The sequence below is a fragment of the Emydura macquarii genome, unplaced genomic scaffold (assembly GCF_026122565.2).
Source record: "Emydura macquarii macquarii isolate MOO-44397 ecotype Brisbane River unplaced genomic scaffold, CSIRO-AGI_Emac_v2 contig_3470, whole genome shotgun sequence".
Classification (NCBI taxonomy): domain Eukaryota; kingdom Metazoa; phylum Chordata; order Testudines; family Chelidae; genus Emydura; species Emydura macquarii.
Window position 1 is genome coordinate 4,382,808 of NW_027133607.1, and position 22,969 is coordinate 4,405,776.

At 43.4% G+C, this 22,969-nt stretch overlaps 1 protein-coding gene across 2 annotated transcripts in view; it reads left to right on the top strand.

The window, feature by feature from the left end:
• The first annotated feature begins 17,391 nt into the window (after positions 1-17,391).
• Positions 17,392-22,969, top strand: part of LOC137144580 (interleukin-2 receptor subunit alpha-like) — a 32,882-nt gene continuing 27,304 nt past the window's right edge. For both annotated transcript variants that reach the window (XM_067534977.1, XM_067534978.1), the window contains exon 1: positions 17,392-17,492. In XM_067534977.1, coding sequence (XP_067391078.1) covers positions 17,426-17,492 — 67 coding nt within the window. In that variant the 5' untranslated portion in view covers positions 17,392-17,425. The remainder of the gene's footprint in view (positions 17,493-22,969) is intronic.

A 22,969-nucleotide genomic window follows, 5' to 3' on the forward strand; every position in this document is an offset into this window, starting at 1 on the left:
TTGATAAGATGTGACCTTTCTACATTCTGCTTTTAATTTTCTCACCATAACTACTTCCTTTCTGGGGACCTCAGAAATTTTCTCACACAGCTACAGAGTGTAAGCCTAACTATAAGCAAGAAACCATAAAACTCAGTCTCGTTGAAATAGTGGGGAAATGAACTTTCTAAATATTTCCCGTTAAAGGCAGACAGGTGCTTTTGCAAATTCTTCCTATGTTTTAACATAAAGAATCCTTGAAGGGTGTATACTTCAAAAACTTTTTGCCTAAAGAGCAAAAGCAGTAAAGCAAAAGCACCTGAAAATTAAAATGTATCGAATGCTGTAGTTTGGTAAACAGGATAGCTGACTAAGCCTAATTCTTGGAACCCTTTGTAACAGTCTTATGAAGTGGAAAATTCAGTGCTGAGTAAGTGCATCTAAATCAGCCAACAAGTTGATATCAACATACATTTGTACAGCTGAGATGAATCGTGTCCTCATTCAACTGATCTCTACCCAGAAATATCTGACGACTTCTAGGAATGACAGAAGGTTCAATAAACTGTCCCAGGAACTGGTCTGCAAGCGGTAGAAGGATTTAATCCAGAATCATCAATCAGGAGACATTCACCAATACTTGTATGTCATGCCACTGTAATAGTCAAAGGTGACACAGAAATAGAACATAATATACTGCACTTAACATACGGTACATGGGACCAAGCAGATTTTCCCTCTCTTAAACTTTTCCATACTCTCTCGTTGTGTAGTCACTGGTTAAAAAAGAATGCTATATCCAGGATACAGTCTCCTCTCTGACTGGTTCATTTCTGTAGCAATATACAGTATAGAATATTACGTTATGTTGAATGGTGCCATCAGCAAAGTCTTAGAGCAAAGTCCTTGCTAAAGCCAAAGGGTGTGCCAAGCACTCTCTTTCAGATTTGACAGCAGGAGCAGTCAAGCCCCTTTGTCTAGTATAAACAGAGGGCAGCTAATGGGGGGGAGGTGGGCAGCAACCACCCAAGACACTAGGCCACATGGCAGATCAGAGCGAATCTGTGTGGATGGAGGGGCCTGACGTCAGCCTGTGCGTGTTGGAGGCAGAAAGGAGTACGACCTTGAGTAGATGAAAAGAGGCAGGGTTCCTTGGGTACAGAGACAGGGCTTCTTGAGCAGACTTGGGGATTTCTGAGTAAGGAAGCTGCCTGCTGATGTTTGTTTCTACTGCATTCAGAGAACAGGACTTTGTACTTTTTTTATACATGAAGATGGCACCAAGAATATACCAAGTTTATATAATCAGTTTCTCCTCCAATTCTGTTCCCCATAGGTTCTTATCACCACAGTAGTATCTAAGCATCTTCCAGTCATGTATTAAGCAATGTGACTAACATCTGTCACGTGTTGTTGGTTTTTTTCATCATCTCCCCAGGGGGAGAAGTGTGTGCAGTGGCGCGCTTTACTTTGATTAGGTTTTTTGTTGCTGCTAATTTTTTTTTTTTTTGAGGGAGCGGTCAGCAAGGGGGGAGAGGTGTACTGTTTTGTTATCAGAAACAACCTTGGAAGACCCTGAAATTTGGCTGCTCAGGCCAAAGGGACAGCAATTTTAAAAACCCCACTATTTCACAAGGAAGATTTTTAGATTGCAAACCCAACCGCTCCAAGTTAGGAAGTGCCACATTGATGCTTTCCTGCTTATCTCCATAAATAGGTCGCAAGAATTTTTTATGGAGAGTGGTAGGCAATCAAAATATAGATATCATCTAGTCCAGCCCCCCCACATTGAGGCAGGACCAAGTAAACCTAGACCATCCTTGACAAGTGTTTGTCCAACCCGTACTTAAAAACCTCCAATGATGGGGATTCTACAGCCTCCTTTGTATGCCTATTACAGATCTTAACTACCTTTACGGTTAGAAAGTTTTTCCTAATATCTAACCTAAATCTCCCTTGCTGCAGATTAAGTCCATTAGTTTTGTCCTACCTTCAGTGGACATGGAGAACAATTGATCAGTCATCTTTATAACAGCCCTTAACATATTTGAAGACTCTGATCAGCTTCCCCTCAGTCTTCTATTCTCAAGACTAAACAGGCTCAGTTTTTTTAACTTTTCCTCAGCGGTCAGGTTTTCTAAACCTCCTATCAGTTTTGTTGCTTTTCTTTGGACTCGCTTCAATTTAGCCACATCTTTTCTAAAGTGTGGCAACCAGAATATGACATGCTGAGTAGAGCAGGACAATTACCTCCCATGTCTCGCATACAAACACTCCTGATAATATAGCCCAGAATGATCTTAGCCTTTTTTTGCAAATGCATCACATTGTTGAGAGACAAGGTGGGTAAAGGAATATCTTTTATTGGACCAACTTCTGTTGGAGAGAGAGACAAGCTTTCGAGCTTACAAGAGCTCTTCTTCAGGACTAACCTGGCTACAAAATCACATTGTTCACTCATATCCACCATAATTCTGGATCCTTTTCAGCAGTTCTATTGCCTAGCCAGTTATTCCTCATTGCGTAGCTGTGCATTTGACTTTTCCTTCCTGAGTGCAGTACTTTGCCCTTATTTTTATTGAATTTCATCTTGTTGATTTCAGACTAATTCCCTGATTGCTCAAGGTCGTTTTGAATTCTAATCCTGTCCTCAAAAGTGCTTTCAACTCTTCCCCTCTGCAAATTTATAAGCATACTCTGCACTCCATTCTCCATATTGGTTTTACTGTGACATTATCTTTTTTATGAGCAACTAATATACGCTCTTACATAGAAAGACTGTCTTTTCAGGGTCATTTTTGGAATATTAAAAATACTTTCAACACATATTTTTTTTTAAAAAAATTAATGAAAGGAAATTACATAACACTATGCTCCCTAAAGATTCAGGCTACTGGTTAGCTGTCCGTTATCTAATACTGATTAGTTATCTGTTATTTGTTAATATATCATCTGTTCTTTTATTGCAGTACTACACAAACATGGATTTACTCATATGTAATGACAGTGCATATTTCTCTTCTGCTGTTTCACACAATGTACAATATTCATTTTGTATAAGCTCCCCTCTCCTAGCACACTCCTCTGAACCCAGTGCAGCTAATCCAGAAAGCAGGAGTTAATGGAATGCTCTTTAATATATATATCTGTAATTCGTCAATCCAAAAAAGTAATGTAAGTTCTATGTGCGAGTCATGTAATGTAATGTAAGTTCTATGTGCGAGTTCTATGTGTGAATCATGATGCATTAATCAAGTCACTGGTTTTTCAACTGTTTTCCACTTAGCCCTTCTTTTATTAAAGGAAGTAAACTAGGAGTGGAGAGACTTCAGACAATTACTGAAATTGATGTTAGTTCCTCTAATTTATTGAGAAGAAGGTCTGGAGTCTTCATCTCAGCAGTCAGGAAGAGGCATGCATTTTTGTATGCATCGAAGGTTGGCTTTTTAACCTGAAATTAATTCATTCATATTTTCTCTCACTCACACTCACGAATAATGCAGAATTAAAAAGTAAAACCGACTAAAAAACATGAATTGATGGTTTGTTAAATCTCATGATTTTGGGGGCTAATCTCATGATTTTTGGTGGTCAGATTTGTGATTTTTGCTCTCTTGAGGGGGTCCAACTCATGATTTTTGATCTCTTGAGCTTGGCAGTACTGCTGACCAAACTTAGCCTCAATAAAACTTCTGCTAAGGGCTTACAGTTATATGACTGTAAGTTCCATATCACCTAGAGTCACAGGTTCCAAGTACCAGAAGGCTCCCAATACAGTATTTAATGATGTGGAATCATACTTTTCATATGGAAATTACAAAACCGGCACTTACGGAGTTTTGGTGATATTCATAGCCATCCACAGGATTTACTATACCATTAGTCTGTCCTGCCTTGTCCTTTGCCTGATGCTTCCAAGTGTAAGGCTTGAGGCTGTTTTCAGCTAAAGAGTTGTAGGCCGAAAACTCACTTAAACGGCTAACAACCATACCTGAGCCTCGAGGACAATGGCTAGTGTAAACATCCGACAGTTCAGGAAGCGAGATGTCCTCTTAGTGATTCTAATTCCAGTGAGAACAGCACATTTTCTTTTGGAAATTCTGTCTCGTCTTCCTCCTATCTGTAAGGACCCCCCTTCTTCCTCCCCCTTCCCCCCTTCCCGAGTGTAGCCCTAGGATCCTTGATGTAAGTAGGGTGATTAAAGTGTCTCTGCATGTATGTAACGACCATTATCACTGTTGTTCTCTCCGGATGGGGCAATGTCTGTATTTGTAAGTGAATAGATAAAGAATTTAAACATACTATGTAATCGATAAGAAAGCGTATATGATTGACCACTGTAACACCATGAAGCTGAAGCTGATTTAGCAGACTTCCCGGTATCGTGAATAAACCTCTTCAGTATTGTCTGTGCTGCCTGATTCTTGGAGAAAGAATCCTTCGTGCTTTACACAAGAGAGGCAAAAATATCCTCATCGCATAAGGCGTCTAGCAAGTTATACAATACTGTGCCTGGGAAAAGAAGAAGAGGGGCATCCCAGTCTGATCTCTACACATTCAAGGCCCTTCCTAATCTCCCCATCTATATCAATGAGCTCATTTTCTCCTACCACTTTGCTTACTTCCTAAGATTCTCTCAACCCTGCTCTTAATTTCATGCCTTCCATTACGTTGCTCCCTGTCCTTGGAACAATCCCCCACTTTTTTTTACTCTAAGCCATCCCTCTTCAGAACCACCTTCTTGCACAAATATTTATTTGCGGTTAGTCCTGCAGTGGCAGTTTTAGACCTGAAAATACTGTAGATCCTACACAAACAAGTGTGCAAACAGATTCTCTCTCCAATTAAACCTTCACTCAATGTAAAGTCGTTCTAGCTATATTTGGTCCTGCCTCAGTGCTGAGGGTGGACTGATGACCTCTTGAGGTCCCTTCCAGCCCGACTTTCCAGTGGTACCTTGGGGTGGAAAAGACTACTACAACCTTTAAGGAGGCAAGAATTCAACCAAAATTGTTACAATGCTCAGATATATTCCAACATCTTCATTATGGAACCACATTATCATCACAAGGAACGGTAAACAAGAGTATAATTAAATCAGTCTAAGATGCTTTAGATTAAATCCCAGGAAAATCTTTCTAACTCTAAGAACAGTAGGACAATGGAACAAACTGCCTAGGAAGCTGTGGAAACTCCTTCACTTGAGGTTTTCAAAAAGAGGCTGGATAGCCATCTGTCTTGGATGGTTTAGACACAACAAATCCTGCATCTTGGCAGGGAGTGAGACTAGATGACCCTGGCAGTCCCTTCTAACCTTATAATTCTATGCTTAACAAAAGGAATTCTAACTCCATCAGTAAACAAATAATGCAAACTCCTGCCACCAACTCCTGCCCTTAGTCCTAGATCAGGGAAAGTTAGTCCCTTCAGGATCTGCCTGATTCTTTCATGCAATGCAGCGCAAGCTCACAGTGATCATGTGTAACCCTGGTCCTTTATGCTGCCGAATTTTAGTTTTCTCCAAGAAAGGGAGAGAAGCATTGAGGAGCAGGAATGGATTTTTGTTGGATTCATCTGTGCTTTACACACACAGAGAGCACAGCAGGGCAACTCACTTAAAAGAGCCCAGAAACATCTCGAAGGAGGATGTGGCAGTTTCTAGACATCCTCAGCAGGTTTTTCAGAAGCTATTGTTACTCTCTGACTTGAGCAGTTAGCCAAATGGAGTCTTGTAGAGTTTTTTCTGTTAAGATGAGAAATCATAGAATCATGGAAGATTAGGGTTGGAAGAGACCTCAGGAGGTCATTTAGTCCAACTCCCTGCCCAAAAAGGATCAACCCCAACTAAATCATCCCAGCCAGGGCTTTGTTAAATGGGACTTTAAAACCTCTAAGGATGGAGATTCCACCACCTCCCTAGGTAACCCATTCCAGTGCTTCACCACCCTCCTAGTGAATTTTTTTTCCCTAATATCCAACCTAGACCTCCCCCACTGCAACTTGAGATCATTGCTCCTTGTTCTGTCATCTGCCACCACTGAACAGCCTAGCTCCATCCTCCCTGGAACCCCCTTCAGGTAGTTTAAGGCTGCTATCAAATCCCCCCTCACTCTTCCCTTCTGCAAACTAAATCAGTGATGAAAGTCAGATATATTCTTGATGTATTGCTCTGTATTTATTAAAAATGTACACAAAGCACAGTTTCCCTGGAAACAGCAGCACCAAACAACCGCAGGCATCTTCTTGCTCAGAAATCGCCACCTCTGCTACTACCAGTAAGCTCTGTCCCCAAGAAATCCTGTTTCTCTGCTTCCTCTCAGGATCATCCTCACAACTTCTTCTTCAGGCTTCCAACATACACAGGCTGCAACTCGTAGCCTAGCCCCTGCGTTTGCAGGCAGGGACACCCCTGTGACACTCTGTCCCTCAAAATTGCATCCTGGAACCCCCATATTCACCCCTGTGATATGATTATGATGTGTTTTGTACAAAGTGTGCCTTAGGGGGTATCATTTAAAAAGTCTTGGTCCATTGACCATTACTGCCCTGCTGGATTGTATGTGCTATCATTGTATGTGAAGTTATGAAGTATTGGTGTTTGCTTGTTACTGAAATATGTCGTTAGTGGGAAACTCCCACAGCTAGCCTTTCAGTGGCAACAAAGGAGTATCTAACAATATGGATTTACATCAGGACCGGCCAGACATGTGCTCATGGCCCATCAAAAAGAATCCATTCTCCCAGGCACTCCTGCGAGAAGGCACATACATTAGGGGAGCTACCTAACCCCCATGTCACAACAAGGATCTTTCTAGCACCTGGAATAAAGTATAAAAGAGGGACAGAGACATCACGAAGGGGCCTCTCTCCTTCCCCATCTCAGCACCTGCAAGATCGCGTGGAAGACAAAAACTTTGAACTGGGGAAATTGGTCTTAGGCTGAGAAGCAAATTCAGCCTTGATATTAAGAACGGGAAACTGCCTGGAACATGCAGTGAGGTGAGAAAAGCTGTTTGATACATATCTTGCTTAGTCCGTTAAAGTTCGAATTTAGACTGCAATTCTATTTTTATATCTTATGTACCCATCTTTGACCTCTGTGCCTAACACTTATAATCACTTCAAATCTATCTTTCTGTAATTAATAAACTTGTTTTAATGTTTTATCCTCACCAATGAATTTGTCTAAAGTGCTTGGGAAATCTGCTCCGATTACAAAGGCTGGTGCATGTCCACTTTCCTTTGACAAAGTGGTGAACTAATTAATGAGCTTGCACTGTTCAAGAGATGGTCCTGAGCAGTGTAAGACAGTACATTTCTTCATGCAAGGCTGGGGAGATTCTATGATGTCTCTCTCTCTGTATAATTCATGAGTGGCTTGGAGAGCAATTCATGCAACTTAGCTGGGTGTGTCCCTGCATGTTGTGGGCTAAGTGATCACCGCAGCTGGAGGGGTTTCGCTGCTTGTCACTTGCATAGCATTGTGAGAAACAGCCCAGGCTGGAGAGTTAATGGAAAACAGTAGTCCCACCATTCCAGGTTGTACCCTGGGTATCCTGTCACAACCTCTTAAAAGTCATAGCCTGAGAGCTAAGCCAAACAGAGCTCAGAGAGAGAAAAGTTATAAACATAGGAGTTAAAGACAGCCGTACGGATACAGTGACTGATGGACAGAGGACCAAGAGATGTATCTCCTTTCAGGGCTGCACCCCAATATCCTTTGTATGCAGTTTTCCTCTCTCACCAGAAACTAAGACTAGCCAGCAATTAAGTCAAGGCCTGAAATGCCAACTATAAGACACCCTAGATTTTTGTTTGATGATATGGCTGAATGGAGGATTCGGGTATGGGGTTGGGGGGAATGGGGTCATGCAGAAAGCCCCTGGCACATGCAAAAATGAAGAATGGGGGGCACACCGGTATGTGGGAAGGGGAGTATAGGGGTACACACAAAACCCCTGGAAGGGGGGAGAATGCAGGGCCCTGCTGTTAGGAGCTAAGGGATGGAGGGTGAACTGGATTTGGCTGAGCAAGAAGACAGAAACTGGAAGCCGGGGGAAAGACTGGAACTGAGAGGAAGAGAAAGACTGGGACAGGGAGTCTAGATAGTAGAAGAGCACCAAGGAGCCTGGGACTGGTTGAACAAGGAGAGTGGGATGGAGAAGGAGGTGGTGGGAAGAGACAGATCTGATGAGAAGCCAGCATGTAGGGAGAGAACTAGAACTGGCTGGGCATAGAGACTGGGACAAGGAGCCAGGTGGCAGGGGTGAGGGAGAGACACTGACATTGAACAAGTTGCCCATGGAGAGATACTATGACTGGGAGCCAGTGGGGACAAGAAATGCAAGCGTGGGGTGATGGGAGACCCGGGAAGAATGACAGATCTAATGAGAAGCCCTGAGGGGTGACCTGGGACTGGCCAGACAAGGACAGTGACCTGAGAGTGGGAGGCTGGATGGGAGATTAGGACCAGCTGGCAAGAAGAATGGAACTGGTTTGAGAAGCCTGAGCAGCGGAAACTGGGACTGGCTATGTGAGGAGAATGGGACTGGGATGATGAGCCAGGGGTAGGCAAGAGACAGGACAGGGACAGGAAGAGGTTGGAGGGCACAGAGAGGAAGGGGGTCACACTTGAAAGGAAAGGGACGGAAGAGTCTGTGTCAGCTAACGCACACTCCCCTCCAGAACTGGGAATGGAACCCAAGATTCCTGATTCTCACCATTGCTCTGCAGACAGCAAATATCTGTGAAACCCTGTTGCCAAGTGTCCCATCCTCCTCTAACTGCTTGCCCACATAGAAGATGGCAATCTAGTACGGTGATTGTCCAATAAAAGAATTACCTCCCCTACCTTGTCTCTCTCATATTCTGGGACGAACGCAGCTACAACAACACTGCAAACTTCTACTGCTGCTATCATTTACCCCATCAGCTCACGCGGCAGAAGTCTGTGTGGTGGACTGAAGATTACAACACTGCTGATGACACATGGTTTTCAGTATGATGCCACACGATAGAATTTCTGTTTTTTCAGTTTGCTTTTTAAACAATCTAGGAAATTACACACACACACACACACACACACACACACACACACACACACACACACACACACACACACACACACACACACACACACACACACACACACACACACACACACACACATATATTATATTCGCAGGACATTATTAAGGTTGCAAAGTCAAGCACTCAGAAGCTAAGAAATGCCAGAATTAAGCTGCCCATGCTACCTTGCATTGTGATACAGCCTTTTTACATGATCGCATATTATTTTGTTCACAAGACCCCTGCCTCATTCAAAGCAGATGAAGGATCTGCTCTGGGATGAATTGTGATTGTGTAGTCAAGCAGACTTGTCTGTAGAACCCCAGCCTCATTTTTTGCAGAAGTAGGAAGGTGTGTAGTGAATGATTCAGATTGTGAATTCAGGAAGAGAAAGGACAGTCTCATGGTTAAGGCTGTTGAATACTTCACTGGAGAATTGTATTCTATCCCTGTTTCTGCCACAGAGTCTCTATTGTTCCAAATGAAAGGGAAATCAAAGTTAGGAAAGGCCCCACGCTCCCACCCAGAGCTGATGAGCTTTCACTCCCTCCCAACTCAAATGAATAATAGATCCACATTCATTTAAGGACCTCTCCAGGCTTGGCTAACCCTAGAACGCACTAACTTTTCTTGATTCACACAGCAAAACAGCACTGGATGCTATTTATAAAATTATATTGAACATCTCTGTGTCTCTCGCTCACTTTCTCTAGCAGGGGTAGCTGTTACTGAAGAGAAGGAAAACGTCTGAGGCAAACAAATAAATGGCCTCAAGCAAATAATATATGTTTTAATATGGCTAAAGGTAAATGATGACATCTAGGAACAAAGAATTCAGGCCATACATACATGATGGGGGACTCTATCCTGAGAAGCAGTGACTCTGAAAAAGATTTAGGGGTGGAGGTGGAAAATGAACTGAACATGAGCTCCCACTGCAACACTGTGGCCAAGAGGGCTGATGTGATGATGGGCTATATAAACAGGAGAATCTCAAGTAGGATTAGAGAGTTTATTTTACCTCTGTATTTGGCACTGGTGTGAATGCTGCTGGAGTACGGTGTCCAGTTCCGGTGTTCACAATTCAAGAAGGATGTTGATAAATTGGAGCGGGTTCAGAGAAGAGCCACGAGAATGGTTAAAGGATTACACAACATTCCTTATAATGAAGCTCTGTCTATGCACTTTAACAAAGAGAAAGTTAAGGGGTGACTGGATTACAGGCTACAAGTACCTATGTGGGGAAAAATATTTAAGAATGGGCTCTTCAATGTAGCAGCGGGACAACACAATCCAATTGCTGGAATTTGGAGCTAGACAATTTTAGAAAATAAAGGTGGAAATAAGTTGTACATTTTTAACAGTGAGCGTAATTAACCATTGGAACAATTTACCCAGGGTCGTGCATTCTCCATCACTGACAATTTTTAAATCAAGATTGGATGCTTTTCTAAAAAATATGCTGTAGGAATTATTTTGGGGAAGCTCTCTGGCCTGTGTTACACAAGAGGTCAGACTAGATGATCACAGTGGTCCCTTCTGGTCTTGGAATCTGTGAAAAAAGTCCATGCTTATTGGCCAGTGTGTCTTGTTTACTCAGTCTGTGTTCTGTTATTGCTCTGAGATGGTGAATCAGAGATCTCCTTTTCATGCCGGGCTTTGATGCTGGATGGTTCTGGGACATAGAAACCCCTTGGCAAAATGTCCCAGGTTCTTTGCAAACAACTCTGACCTCCGACCTGACAAACTCACTACACCAAACACACGTCTTACCAGTTATTTATCCATAAAGAGTAACATGTAAGAGACGGGAAGAGGCGAGGCTACCACAGCTCAGGCGTCTGGTGACGGGTCGGCGGCAGCACCCTGGCCTGTTATGCCCGCCACCCATGATTATAACCATTGGTTTCCATCAACTCATTTCTAGTTAACTCTCCACTCTTTCTTCAATAAAGCTACTTTTGTTTTGTGATAGTTGCTCACAAGTGCCGTGCGGTTTACAGGAATGGTGGTTTAAGGTAAAACTAATAAAATGCTCCCTGGATGGCAGAGGAACAGGGATTCCTGTGAGCAGCCCGTGCCAGGAGCTGGTTATTACAGGGGAATAATTCAAAGGGACTCAGGTCCTGGGGTGCATCTACTGTTAACCTGCAAGGTGAGGACAGAGCTGCCACAGCCCAGAGGCAAGTGCTTCAGTGGCTGAAAGGTTGGTGGTGCTGGGGAGGTAAAACCCAGTGACCAGACAAGACTCCCTCATGCTAGAGGCTGGGGGTAACAAGATGAACGACAGAGAATAGTCACAGGTTCCCATTTCAGTCCTGAGTCTGAGACTGGCTGGAGCTGCTGTTAGCACTCCAAGGTTGTGGGCCCTTTGAGGCACAGGCAAGCCAGTTTAATTCTGAACCACTGCCGTGGTGCCCTTGAGAACATTCATGCCAGTTCCTCCATGAGCGGTAAGCTAAGAGCTCCCAGCATTCTAAGTGCAACAGCGTTGGGCAGGCATCATTTACTTTAAACCATGATTTGAGGACTTCAGGAACTCAGGGTATGTCTACACTGCAGACTGAAGTCGATTTACTTTAAAGCGACTTTCACCCACCGAATTTTAGAAGTTGCAGGAGCGTGATCACACCACGCTCCTTGTGCCGGGCTCTTGCGTCCCCACTCACCACGCTTGGGTTGACGTTCAAAGCAGTGCACCCTGGTTAGCTGTCCCACAGTGCAACTAGCCGCAGAGGCTTTTGGGAAGCTTGTCATCCTCCCATGATGCAATGTGCTCTCTCCCCCTCCCTTCTTGTCCCAAACAAACTACAAACGCTTTTTTGTGCCGTTTTTCTATGCCACGCCATTGCCGGAGAGACATGGAGCCCACTCAGCTCTGCACTATCATTGTGAGCATCACAAATACCTCACGGCTTATCCTGCAGTATTTTCAAAGGTAAGAGAGGAGCCACAGCATGGAAAATAGCGATGTTACTGAGGTCACCCTGCTACAAACCATAGAGCGGAACAATTCCCGTTGGCTGCAGGCTGTCACGCATCATCTTCAGTCCATGGAGCGCTGGTTCTGGTCCCGGGAAACAAGCACAGATTGGTGGGATCGCATCGTTATGAAGGTGTGGGATGATGAGCAGTGGCTGCAGAACTTTCCTATGCGAAAGGCCACTTCCTTTGAACTTTGCGGGGAGCTGTCCCCAGTCCTGAAGCGCGTGAACACTCGCTTGAGACCATCTCTGATAGTGATGAATCAAGTGGCTATCGTTCTGTGGAAGCTGGCAATCCCAGACTGCTACCGGTCCATTGGGAATCAATTAATTCATAGTTGGTAAATCCATCGTGGGAGCTGCTGTGATTCAAGTGTGCAGGGCCATCAATCAGCTTCTGCTAAGAAGAGTAGTGACTTTGGGCAACATGCAGGACACAGTGGATGGGTTTGCCACAATGGGGTTCCCAAACTGTGGATGGGGGGGCAATAGATGGCACATCCCTATCCTAGCACCTGACCACCTTGCCACAGAGTACATACACCAGAAGGGATACTTCTCAGTGGTATTGCAGGTCCTTGTGGATCACGGGGGACGTGGCACCGACATCAATGTGGGGTGGTCTGGAAAGTGCATGACAGGCATCTTTAGGAACTTGGGTCTGTTCAATAAGATGCAGGCAGGCACTTTCTTCCCTGACCAGGAGGCAGGGTGAAGTGGGGGCGCTAAGAAAACAGCCCCTTATTTGTTAAATACGTTAGCAAGGCTAAGAGGAAGAGAACTGGCTGACAGCAACCTGGGCTAGGAGAATCAGACGGAGAGTCAGGAGAGGCCCTGCAGGGTTCATCCTTTGGATAGCAGCTTGAGAGTCCCACAAACTGCTGTACATGTAAGGGGCCTGTTAGCCCCTGACTGAGACTTAGGGCAGGTGTACCCTAGCAGCACTGCATCTGTGCAGTCTGGGGGGCTGCGGGGCCAGAGCTGAGGAGCGGACGCTCGCTGTGCCATAAGTAACACCAGAGCCGAGTGCGGTGAGAAGCTGGAGAGAGCGAGGGGGACCCAAGGCAGGGACAGCCCAGCTCAGGGAGATGCCGTCAGACAAGGCCGGACTCGGAGTGGGGATGTGACCCCGACGGGAGGACTGATGCTGGGGAGAAGGGTCCTGCCACCAGAGCAAGTATCTGACCCGGGGTATCACCACACCACAGCCAGGGCCTGGAAAGGAGGCCAGGGATGTGTGAGGAATAGGCTCTGAACTTTCCTTATGTCCCAGAGACGTTTCCACATGCCCACGGGGCAGGGTTCCATGTTTCCTTTAACCTTTCCCATTTTTTCCTTTTTTTTCTTACAGTTAATAAATTGAACTTGGTTTGAACTTAATGCATTGATCAGTGGGGTCAGGGAGACGTCCAGTGCGGAGGGAGCACCCTGGAGTGGAGACGCCTGCCCTAAGTGACCACGACAAGGCTGGGGGTTAAGCCTCCCAGGAATCCGGGGCCTCGCCTTGTTCGATCATGAGGACTGTGCCTCACGGAGGAGTGGAAGGGGAGCCCTCGAGGTCAGGCAGGCATCCAGGTAAAGGGAGTGGGAGCGAGGACCCGGAGCCTTTTGCTTGTGATTCCACCGGGGTAGTGCATAAGCCAGGAAAGTTCCCCACAATAACAGGACCGTTACCCTGCTTACATACCGTAGCTGAAAACCATTTCTCTATTTTGAGTTGGGACACTTGACTTTTGGGGGCTCCTAAAACATTCTGCTCATTGTGTTGTCTTGTGGTATTGTAATAAATGTCGTGGATTTAAAAAAAAAATCTCCCAACCCTTGGCCTGGCTGGAACACAGATGTCCCTAGTTACCAGCTGGGAACAGACAATCAGCCAGGCCCAGGTTAGGTTTCTGTATCTTGCCTCAGGGCTCCCTTTATTGTCTTCGCAAACAAGAAAGAAAAGTGTGCAAAAAGTAACACAAACAACACTCTGGTTAGGGGATCAGACCCGAGTCTTCCGGTCTCCAGTAGCTCCCAGGTAGGGCCCTCTCTGCCGTCACAAGAGGCTACACTCAGGCTACCTCTTGCTCTGGTTACCAGCCCCTTTCTCCTAGTTTTCCCCTTTACATTGTCCAGCTGACACTATGGGCCAGTCATGTGATGTTGATCAGCTGTATCAGCTGAGTCCCAGCACCAGCCTGCCGGACTTCTTTCTGAAGCAGGGTTGGCTGCTCCCTGTTCCCCACCCACCCTCCCCCTCCCAGGGCAATTAAAGGGCAACTTTGCCCTGTTACAGAGCCTTTATCTCACCAGCTTTGCAGTGTCAGTCTCCCTCTTTCTCTCTCTCAACATTTTATCCAAACTCTTCACCTAACATCCTTTGTAAGCAGCAAAAAAGCCTTTTTTGGAAGAGTGGTAACTTCCTCCCTGATCTTTGTAACAGCAAAGTATCTACTGTGGCCTAAGTTACGAGGCTAACTCTCACACAAACCCCACTTGCGTCTTGCAGCCACTTGAGGTCTCCGTGCATTGTTCCCCATATCAGGGTTAGTGAGGTAGGGTTGTATATTTTATATAGATGTAAAATCCCCACAGTTGTAGCATGTTGGGGACTCTCATGAGTGCACTGAGGCTTCCTGGAATGGCAGATAAAAGCAGATGGCTGCCTGAAATGGGGAGCTCCTTGCCCCCCTGCCAAAATCCACCTCCATCCACGTTTAAAGGTGGAGAGTTTCTCAAAAATAATAGGAAAGCTGCACGAGGGGCTGCTGTTTCTGGCAAGGCCAGACAAGTAAAGGATTTGGGCAAAATAAAAGAACAAATATAGCTAAAATGAGAGTCTGACTCTGCAGAAAAAAAAAAAAGATGGCCCCTGACCACTGCTCCCAGAGAGAGCTGATGGCAAAGAAAAGACTCTCCAGTGCTGCTATCAATCAGGGAATGCAATATGAGCTGAAAGACTTCAGAAAAGATCCATCTGCTTCCTTGGAGAGGTAAATGACTGAGTTACTGAAATTAAAGAGAGTTTGGTCAGACAAGAAATGAGAGTAGAAGTTTTGGGGTTAAAAATACTTATTTAATTGAAGACGTAATCTCTGTGAGAGGCAAAGTGGCGATTTTCCACTGTACCCTGAAGTCAAATAAATTTGTCCATCAACACCAAACACTACGGGTTCTTTGGCTCAGATTTCACACACTTTGGCACTTGGGTAAATATTCAAAATCAAAGAAAATATTTTCATAAGTTGACATATGTTTGTATCATGTGCTCAGTCTTTGGTTGAGAGGGAATGACACTTCTATTCGGTCTCTATAGGTTCTTATGCTGCACTCAGCACCCGAGTATCTGATTGCCTTCCAGTCGTGCATTAAGCAATATGACTAACGTCTGTCCTGGGGTATTTGTCCTCTCATCCTCTCCCCCAGGAGTGAAATGTGTGCTGTGGTGTATACCGTGTTATCTTTTTTAAATAGGGTTTTAGAGTTTTTTTAATATAAAAAAAAATCAGCTCTCTCTATAGAGCAGTGTTGCAGTGAGACCTACACAGACTTCATCTGAAAAGAAGGGCTGCAGCAATGTGAACCCTGAAGGAAGGTGTAAAGCAAGCAAAAAATGAGGGATTCTCAACAGCTGGGGTCAGTTCTGAGAATAAAAAAAAAAGAATGTCTAGTGAAGTTATAAAGTGCATGAAATCACAGAAGCCTGGTCCCTGTGGTGATTGTACCAGGGACTGGAACTATTATTCCATCATCCTGCCAAAAAGAAGCATGCATGGCACCAGCAGGGCAGTCCTAGGGAATTTCCAAAGTGCTCTGGCTTGCACTTATTCACGTAGGATTGCATCAATGGTAGAGGGTTGGTGGAAGTCCCCACACTGCTAGTTCAGTGTCAGAAGATGAATCTGGAGCATGGTGCAGTCCCTGGCTAGTCCCTTTCTACCAGCAGCACTTGACTTTAAAGGTGCTGATTGAATATGATGTGACAAGGAGAACAGTTTTATCTATGGCAGTCGTTTGGCCTTGGACTGTAACTTCCTGGCCAAGTGTAAGCACATTCCCATGCTCCATTAAAGCAAGACACACCATGAGGTCTTGCATTGTGCATTAGAGAAGGAAGAGCTGGCATAAAAAGGGGCATCACCTACCACAGGAGGGGAGCTCTGAGTTATCCTCAGCTGCAGCTCACCAGAAGCAGCAGTCACCGCAACAGCACTTTCCTTTGGAATGAATACGAGAGGTCTCTGGCAATTAGGTTTCATAGCAGAAGATATTAATGCAGAATCTTTTGTTTCAGTAGCCACCACAGCTGACTACTAGACTCAAGGTTCAATATGTAAATGATTTAGAAAAGGTTAATGATTAGATGTTATAAGCATGTTACAGACATGAATAGTATTGGTTATAAGCGCATTAGTAGAACGTGTTATAGATGTTTCTAAGCAAGCCAGAGACCTGTTGGACTCTAACAATCAACAAACCAGTTATTTAAAGATACATTAATCCTTTATAAACCATATAGAAATGGAACTTTCATATAAAGTGCACCCTATTTCTCTATTAACTACAGCTTCTCTCAGAAGCGTATGTCAGAGAATGACTCCCACATGGTACTTTGCTTTGGAAGGAGTTTTATTCCATTTGTGATTTGCCAAGAGAACACAAAACATTTTAAGAATGGGAACAGGACATCCTCCTTCTCAACCTGCCAGCCATTTCAGCTGATGTTTATTCAAATGGAACCTCCAGTACTTTGGCAGTTCACCTATCACATGTTGAAATTACATCCCCCCCCCCAAAAAAAAAAAAAAAACCCATAAAAATGGGCCCTTTAGTTTTCCAATGGTTCTTCTTGCTAGCAGGGAAACACCACTGCAAAGCCAACCTGACACGTCCTGGGGTGGGGTGGGGAGGGGGTTCTCCTAATAATTGTAACTGACAGCATGATATATGAATTCCATTATTACACAGCAGAAAACCAGGTGCCATTCAGCTTCTGTCCTAGTGAACAAAGTTTCCTTTTCCTCTGTGTAGCTCAATCCAAAGGGACAGAATTTTTCCATTGGGGGCAAGTGTCCTAACCTACCGATTAAAACTTTTTTCTCACTGACCCACAATTGAAATGAAACTGATGGTGCAGATAAGAGCCACCTACTATATCAAACCACTTCCTACACACCACAGCTAAACGATATCACACATCATCAGTTTCATTCTCTCACACAGATCTAAACAGCAAAAGGATGATATGCTGACCGGAGAGAAATATCTTAGCTGTGCCCTCAAAATGGCTATCCTTTTCTCTGTCATAGTATAATAGGCAGATCGTTGAGCCACTCAGTGAAAGCCCCATAACCTTTAAAAAACCTCCTCTTCATCAGTATTGTGCAGAAAATACGTGAGCAGGTTACATGGAGCTCGTTTTTCTTTTGATGTGGGGCATGCTAAGATCCAGAGAGGTGACTGGATGTGGAAATGGTAAGAGATCATTGCTGCTTTCTGGAAAGTAAAACTTGGTTTACTATTGCTTGGTTGCTGGCATAGATTACTGATAACCTCTTTCTTTACCTTAAAGCGATCAGGGTAATAGTTTAAAGGAACTTTGTATTCTAAGGAAGCAACAGAAATAGCTTTTGCGCCCACAAACCATCAACAGTAGACAATCCAGAGTGGGAATATAACGTATTTTGTCTGAGTAACGTATGACTCTTCTAACCCATCACTGGAACAGTGGGCAGATCAAAGAAATACTAAGCACTCTTCTAGTGCAAATAGCTTTGAATATTTTTTTCCATTTTGCATGAAACTTTAGGAAATATAAAAATAGAATTTGAAATGTCAATAACCTCCTCAGATAACTTACAAGTGAATTTGACATACTTGCTAGTAGCAGATATAGAATCTAGGTTTGCTACAAATGTGATTAATACCAATTATGTGTTTTTACCCCTTTAAAAATGCTACCTATTCATTCTAGAAGAATTAGATCATTCACCACACACTACAGGTTTATATTAGTATTACCCTGTTGGGGTATTCACATACACTAAGAAATTGGCTGAATTTGAGGAACAGATTGGTAATATAATAGAGTGTTTGAGTCCGAACTGGTATGTTTGAATGCAAAAATGTCTATAAATTGTAAGGTTAGTACATATGATGTTTCTATTCTAAACATCCCAAGGATTTCCAACTTCAGAGGTAAGAGCTGGGTAAGAAATTCTTTCCTGGGAAAGAAACTCAGATGAACTAATGACTTTATTGCTAATTACTCACTTCCAGCACTAGGTACTGAAATTGTACCAGGAAAATTGTGATCTTGAGGGGAGATTGTATTGTGGGTAATGGAACAACTTGACCTGGTTGTTGCCCCAATCTATTCATAAACAAAAAGTTTAATCTACAGGCAATTTTATCTTCCGAGTATAATGCATTGAAACATCTGCATCTTTTCATTAAAAGGAGACATTTTAATGGCAAAATGAAATGCCAGTGTCCCCTGCATGATTTTAAATGATGCATATGACAGTCTCACTGTGAAATGTTCAGCAGGAGATATGTAAATGGAATCAGTTCTGGGATGAGTCAAGTCCCGCGTATCATGTTCTCTGTATTACTGTGGCCTGGGACGCAATTGTGAGAGCTCACACTGAGATCTGCATTTATCAGAAACCTTTCTTAGAATCATGGAAAAACTGAGGGGTGTCTAGCACTTGCATTTCACTCTGAATTCTGCAGGTGAATTCTGTGATGAATTTATAAACATAAAAGATTAACTTATGTTGATATTTCCATATAGTTATCTCTCCAGCATTACACCCCCTCTTTCCTTTACTTCCTGTACTTACTTTGAATGCCTGTCCTGATACTTTTGTAATTTTTAACTTCATTTTCTTATTGTCTTTATAATAATCCCCTTTGAAACTGAAATCTAACTCTTTACTAAAATCTTTCCCCCTCCAGTTTAGTTATTGTAGGGTTGCCGCTGAGTACTGCAGGTGCTAGTGTGTTGTTTTCTTTCTAATGGGGATCATCTAAAGGACAGCAAGGAGTCTTGCAAACACAAACACATATAGGCCAAATTATGAGCCAAACTTGACAATGTGTCTTTGTAATCACAGCAGCTACATTGCCTATGCCACCCCATTGATCCTTCGATTTCCCAGCTCTCCCAGTATTGCAAATCAACGTCATAAAATAAATCATGTTGCACAGTTCATATAGCACAGAAACTCTGTGCTAATACACTGTCAATAATGAAAATTGAAGGGAAATTAAAATAAAAATATTTAGTTCTCATATAGCACTTTTCATCCATGGCTCTCAAAGAGCTTTCCAAAATGTGGGCAAGCATCATTTCCTAGATGGAGTGTCTGAGGCAGAGTAAGTTACACAGCACACCAGGGGCAGAGATGGAGAGAGAACACATGTCTCCTGGTTCATTGGACAGTGTCTCCCATCTTATTATTGGTGTTGTGATAGCACTTAAATACCCCAGACACACACCAGGATCCCCTTGGGCTAGGTGCTGTACAAACGCAGAACAAAAAAGATAGTTCCTGCCCCAAAGAGCTTGCAATTCAAGTAATCATCTTACATTAATACAGTATCACAGAACCATATAACAATAAGGTTAGAAGAGACCACAGGGGTCATCTAATCTAACTCTCTGCCAAGACGCAGGATTTGTTGTGTCTAAATCATTCAAGACAGATGGCTATGCAGCCTCTTTTTGAAAACCTCCAGTGAAGAAGCTTCCATGATTTCCTTAGGTAGTTTGTTCCATTGTCCTACAGTTCTTACAGTTCAGAAGTTTTTCCTGAGATTTAATCTAAATCTGCTGTGCTGTAGTTTGAACCCACTGCCTCTTGTCCTGCCCTCTGGGGCAAGAGAGAACAGTTTCTCTGGCATTTATGACAGACTTTCGAGTATTTAAAGACCACTATCATGTCCCCTCTTAATCTCCTCTTTTCCAAACTAAACATACCCAGCTCCTTCAGCCTTTGATCTTATGGCTGGCATTCCATTCCATTCCATCCATGATCATCTTTGTCGCTCGCCTCTGGATCCTTTCCAGTTTCTCTACATCCTTTCTATACAGCAGTGACAAAAATTGGACACAGAACTCCAGCTGAGACCTAACCAGTGCCAAGTAGAGCAGTACTATCACCTCTTGTGACTTGCATGCTATGCCTCTATTAATGCAACACAAAATTGCATTTGCTTTTTTTTGCAACAGCATCAAATTGTTGACTCATGCTGAGGTTGCTGATCCATCACAACTCCCAGATCCTTCTCAGCAGTGCTGCTGCCAAGCCAGTTATCCCCCATTCTGTATTTGTGCATTTGGTTTCTCTTCCCTAAGCGTAGCACCTTACATTTGTCTTTGTTGAATTTCATTTTGTTCTCTATGGTCCGGTGCTCCAATTTATCAAGATCCCTTTGAATTTTAATATAGTGTATGGATGTGTGACATGCCCAGAAAGGACTAAAATAAAAGAGTGAGAATTTAATTTAAGATTTAGAGTACAGTTCTCAGAAAGTTCACACACAAAGTATGTATCAGTAATTGTATTTGTATATAGTGCCCATCAACATGGTATCTTGGATGTTCTATAAAATGTCAAATCCTCAAGCATGTACACAAAGTCCTCAGAGGGCTGACCAGAGAGCAAACTACTTTATAGCAATCCCTTAGACTACTAGTTGCAACAGCCCTTCTCAAGTAGATGCACAATACAGAAATACACCTTGCTCTGTACTAAAAGACTGCCTACTCTAAGGTTTGATGGTCTAGGGAAGGTAGAAGTAGAAATTTCCACTTGCCCCATTTGGTCCTGAGTGTACTCCAGTTTCTAATTATCCATCTAATCCCCTTCTACCACTCACTCCCCTTATCATGTCACCACCAATAACTCCGTCAACTGTCCCATCTCCCAAACTCACCATCATGGCATCATCTCTTTCCTTCTAACCCCATATCCAGTCTCTCACGAAGTTCCACTGCTAAAACACATGCCCATGAGTTTGGTCACCATCGCCTTGATAACTGATCTCCTCTCTAGCCTCCTTGTTTCTCCCCTTGTTTGGGGAGTCCTTGTTTGGACAGAGTCCAAAACTCTGCTGCTAAAACCTGTCCCACTGCACTGACAGGGCCCCGTCACTCCTCAAATTCCTTCACTGGCTTTCTGTCGCCTGCTGCCCTTTGCCTCCATCTCCGAGTCCTGGCTGTGAACTTTAAAACCATTTCTCATTCTTGTTTACCAGATTTTCTCTCACTTGGTTCCCATCCTTCCTCACAACCAACTCCTTCCCATTTTATTCTCTTCATCAATGATCTCCTTCTTTCCCAACAACCAGATCTGCACTAATGGCTTTTTTTTTTTAATCTTCTCATTTTTAAAGCTTGAGCCTCTAGGGAAGGAATGTGCTTTACTCTACATTTTGTAAAATGGCAGGGACATTACAAGGTATACATTAATACTAATGTATAAGGTCTATTCAATCCTTGATCTCCCTCCTGGACTGCCTGTGAAAAACAGAACGGCTCTAATTATTGTTATAAGGTGGACATCACTCAGTTGGGTACTATTCTTAGACTTTTTTCCATACCATTTCAAACCAAACTAATGCGACTCAAGTGTTTTCCGTATTATCCAAGGCTGGAGCATGTATTCCCCAACCACCCATATATTCTGGCCACATGGTTGTCAACCAGAGCAATTCCTCTCACAGGTGATATTGTATACCCCCCACATCCCCACAAAACCCCCAAATTGAGGAGGTTAATGCCAAAGAATAGGGTTTGAATCTATGTGCATGCAAACACTTTAATAGCCAAATCTCCTTAGTAGAGTGACCTTTACCTGTGGGCATGAACACAGATGAGGCCAATGTTACACAGGCCATATCTGAGTAAAAATGTGGTTGAGTCTATTGAAAACTGTAAATGCCATGCACCAGAAGAATGTGCTGTTCACATGATATATTCAATACTAAATGAGTATGCTGCTACGGCAATGTACTTAATAGTTGCCCTGGAGAAGGAGAAGCTCTTTGGTTTTACCACAATGATAAGAGGGGTATAAGAACCTAAAAAGGACACAATAGAAAAAGAAATTCTTCCAGCTTTTGCTTTGTGCCTCTTTCACACAGCTCTCTGTGCTCAGAATAATTTCCCTCTTGTCCATGTATTGCATACTCTCCGTCTCTTCCTTATCACCCCTTTTAAAAAAAAATCTATACTGTGGTCAGCGGCCCCTGGCATGGCTGCTTAGTCCAGGACAAGAATTAGGGAGACTATGATTTTCCACTGTCTTGCACCTTGTGGAATCTGTTACAGCTCTGTAAAGTGCATGTAAAAAAGACTACCAAGTCACATACCTTCACTCATGCACTCTGATGGCGGCATTTCATGCCCAAATGGCACTCACGTTGTACAGTGTAAATGACGACAAGTTATAAGGCAACGGTGAATCAGGCCTGTCATGTTTAGTTAGTCCATGAGCTAGAGAGCCATGGTTTGAACCACAGGGCCTACGTAGGGCCACAAAACTGAATAAAGAAGCACCTATATATTCATTACAATTGAGACCTGTCTCTTCTATACTGCAAGGAATTCTAGGTTCCTCCTAGTTCCTCCTTTCAATGCTGATTTCCTTTCTGGTGCTGCTCTCCACACTTATGCCTGATTTTCTCATTTGTATTTTAGTTGTGTCCGTTAAAAAGAGTGAGCTGCTTGAGATTTTGTTATGTTTCCAACACATGGGGTCCAAAACTCCAGATACAAACATTCCCAAACTTCAGGGAACTTTAGCATTGGACCCAAACATCACACCTCAAATCCATTTCTAATTTACATGCATAAATAACAAACATTAATAAAACAGAACAACTTCAGGGGAAAAGAGTTACAAAGGCAGAACAGACACCGTTTTTTTCCTTTCAGATGAAAA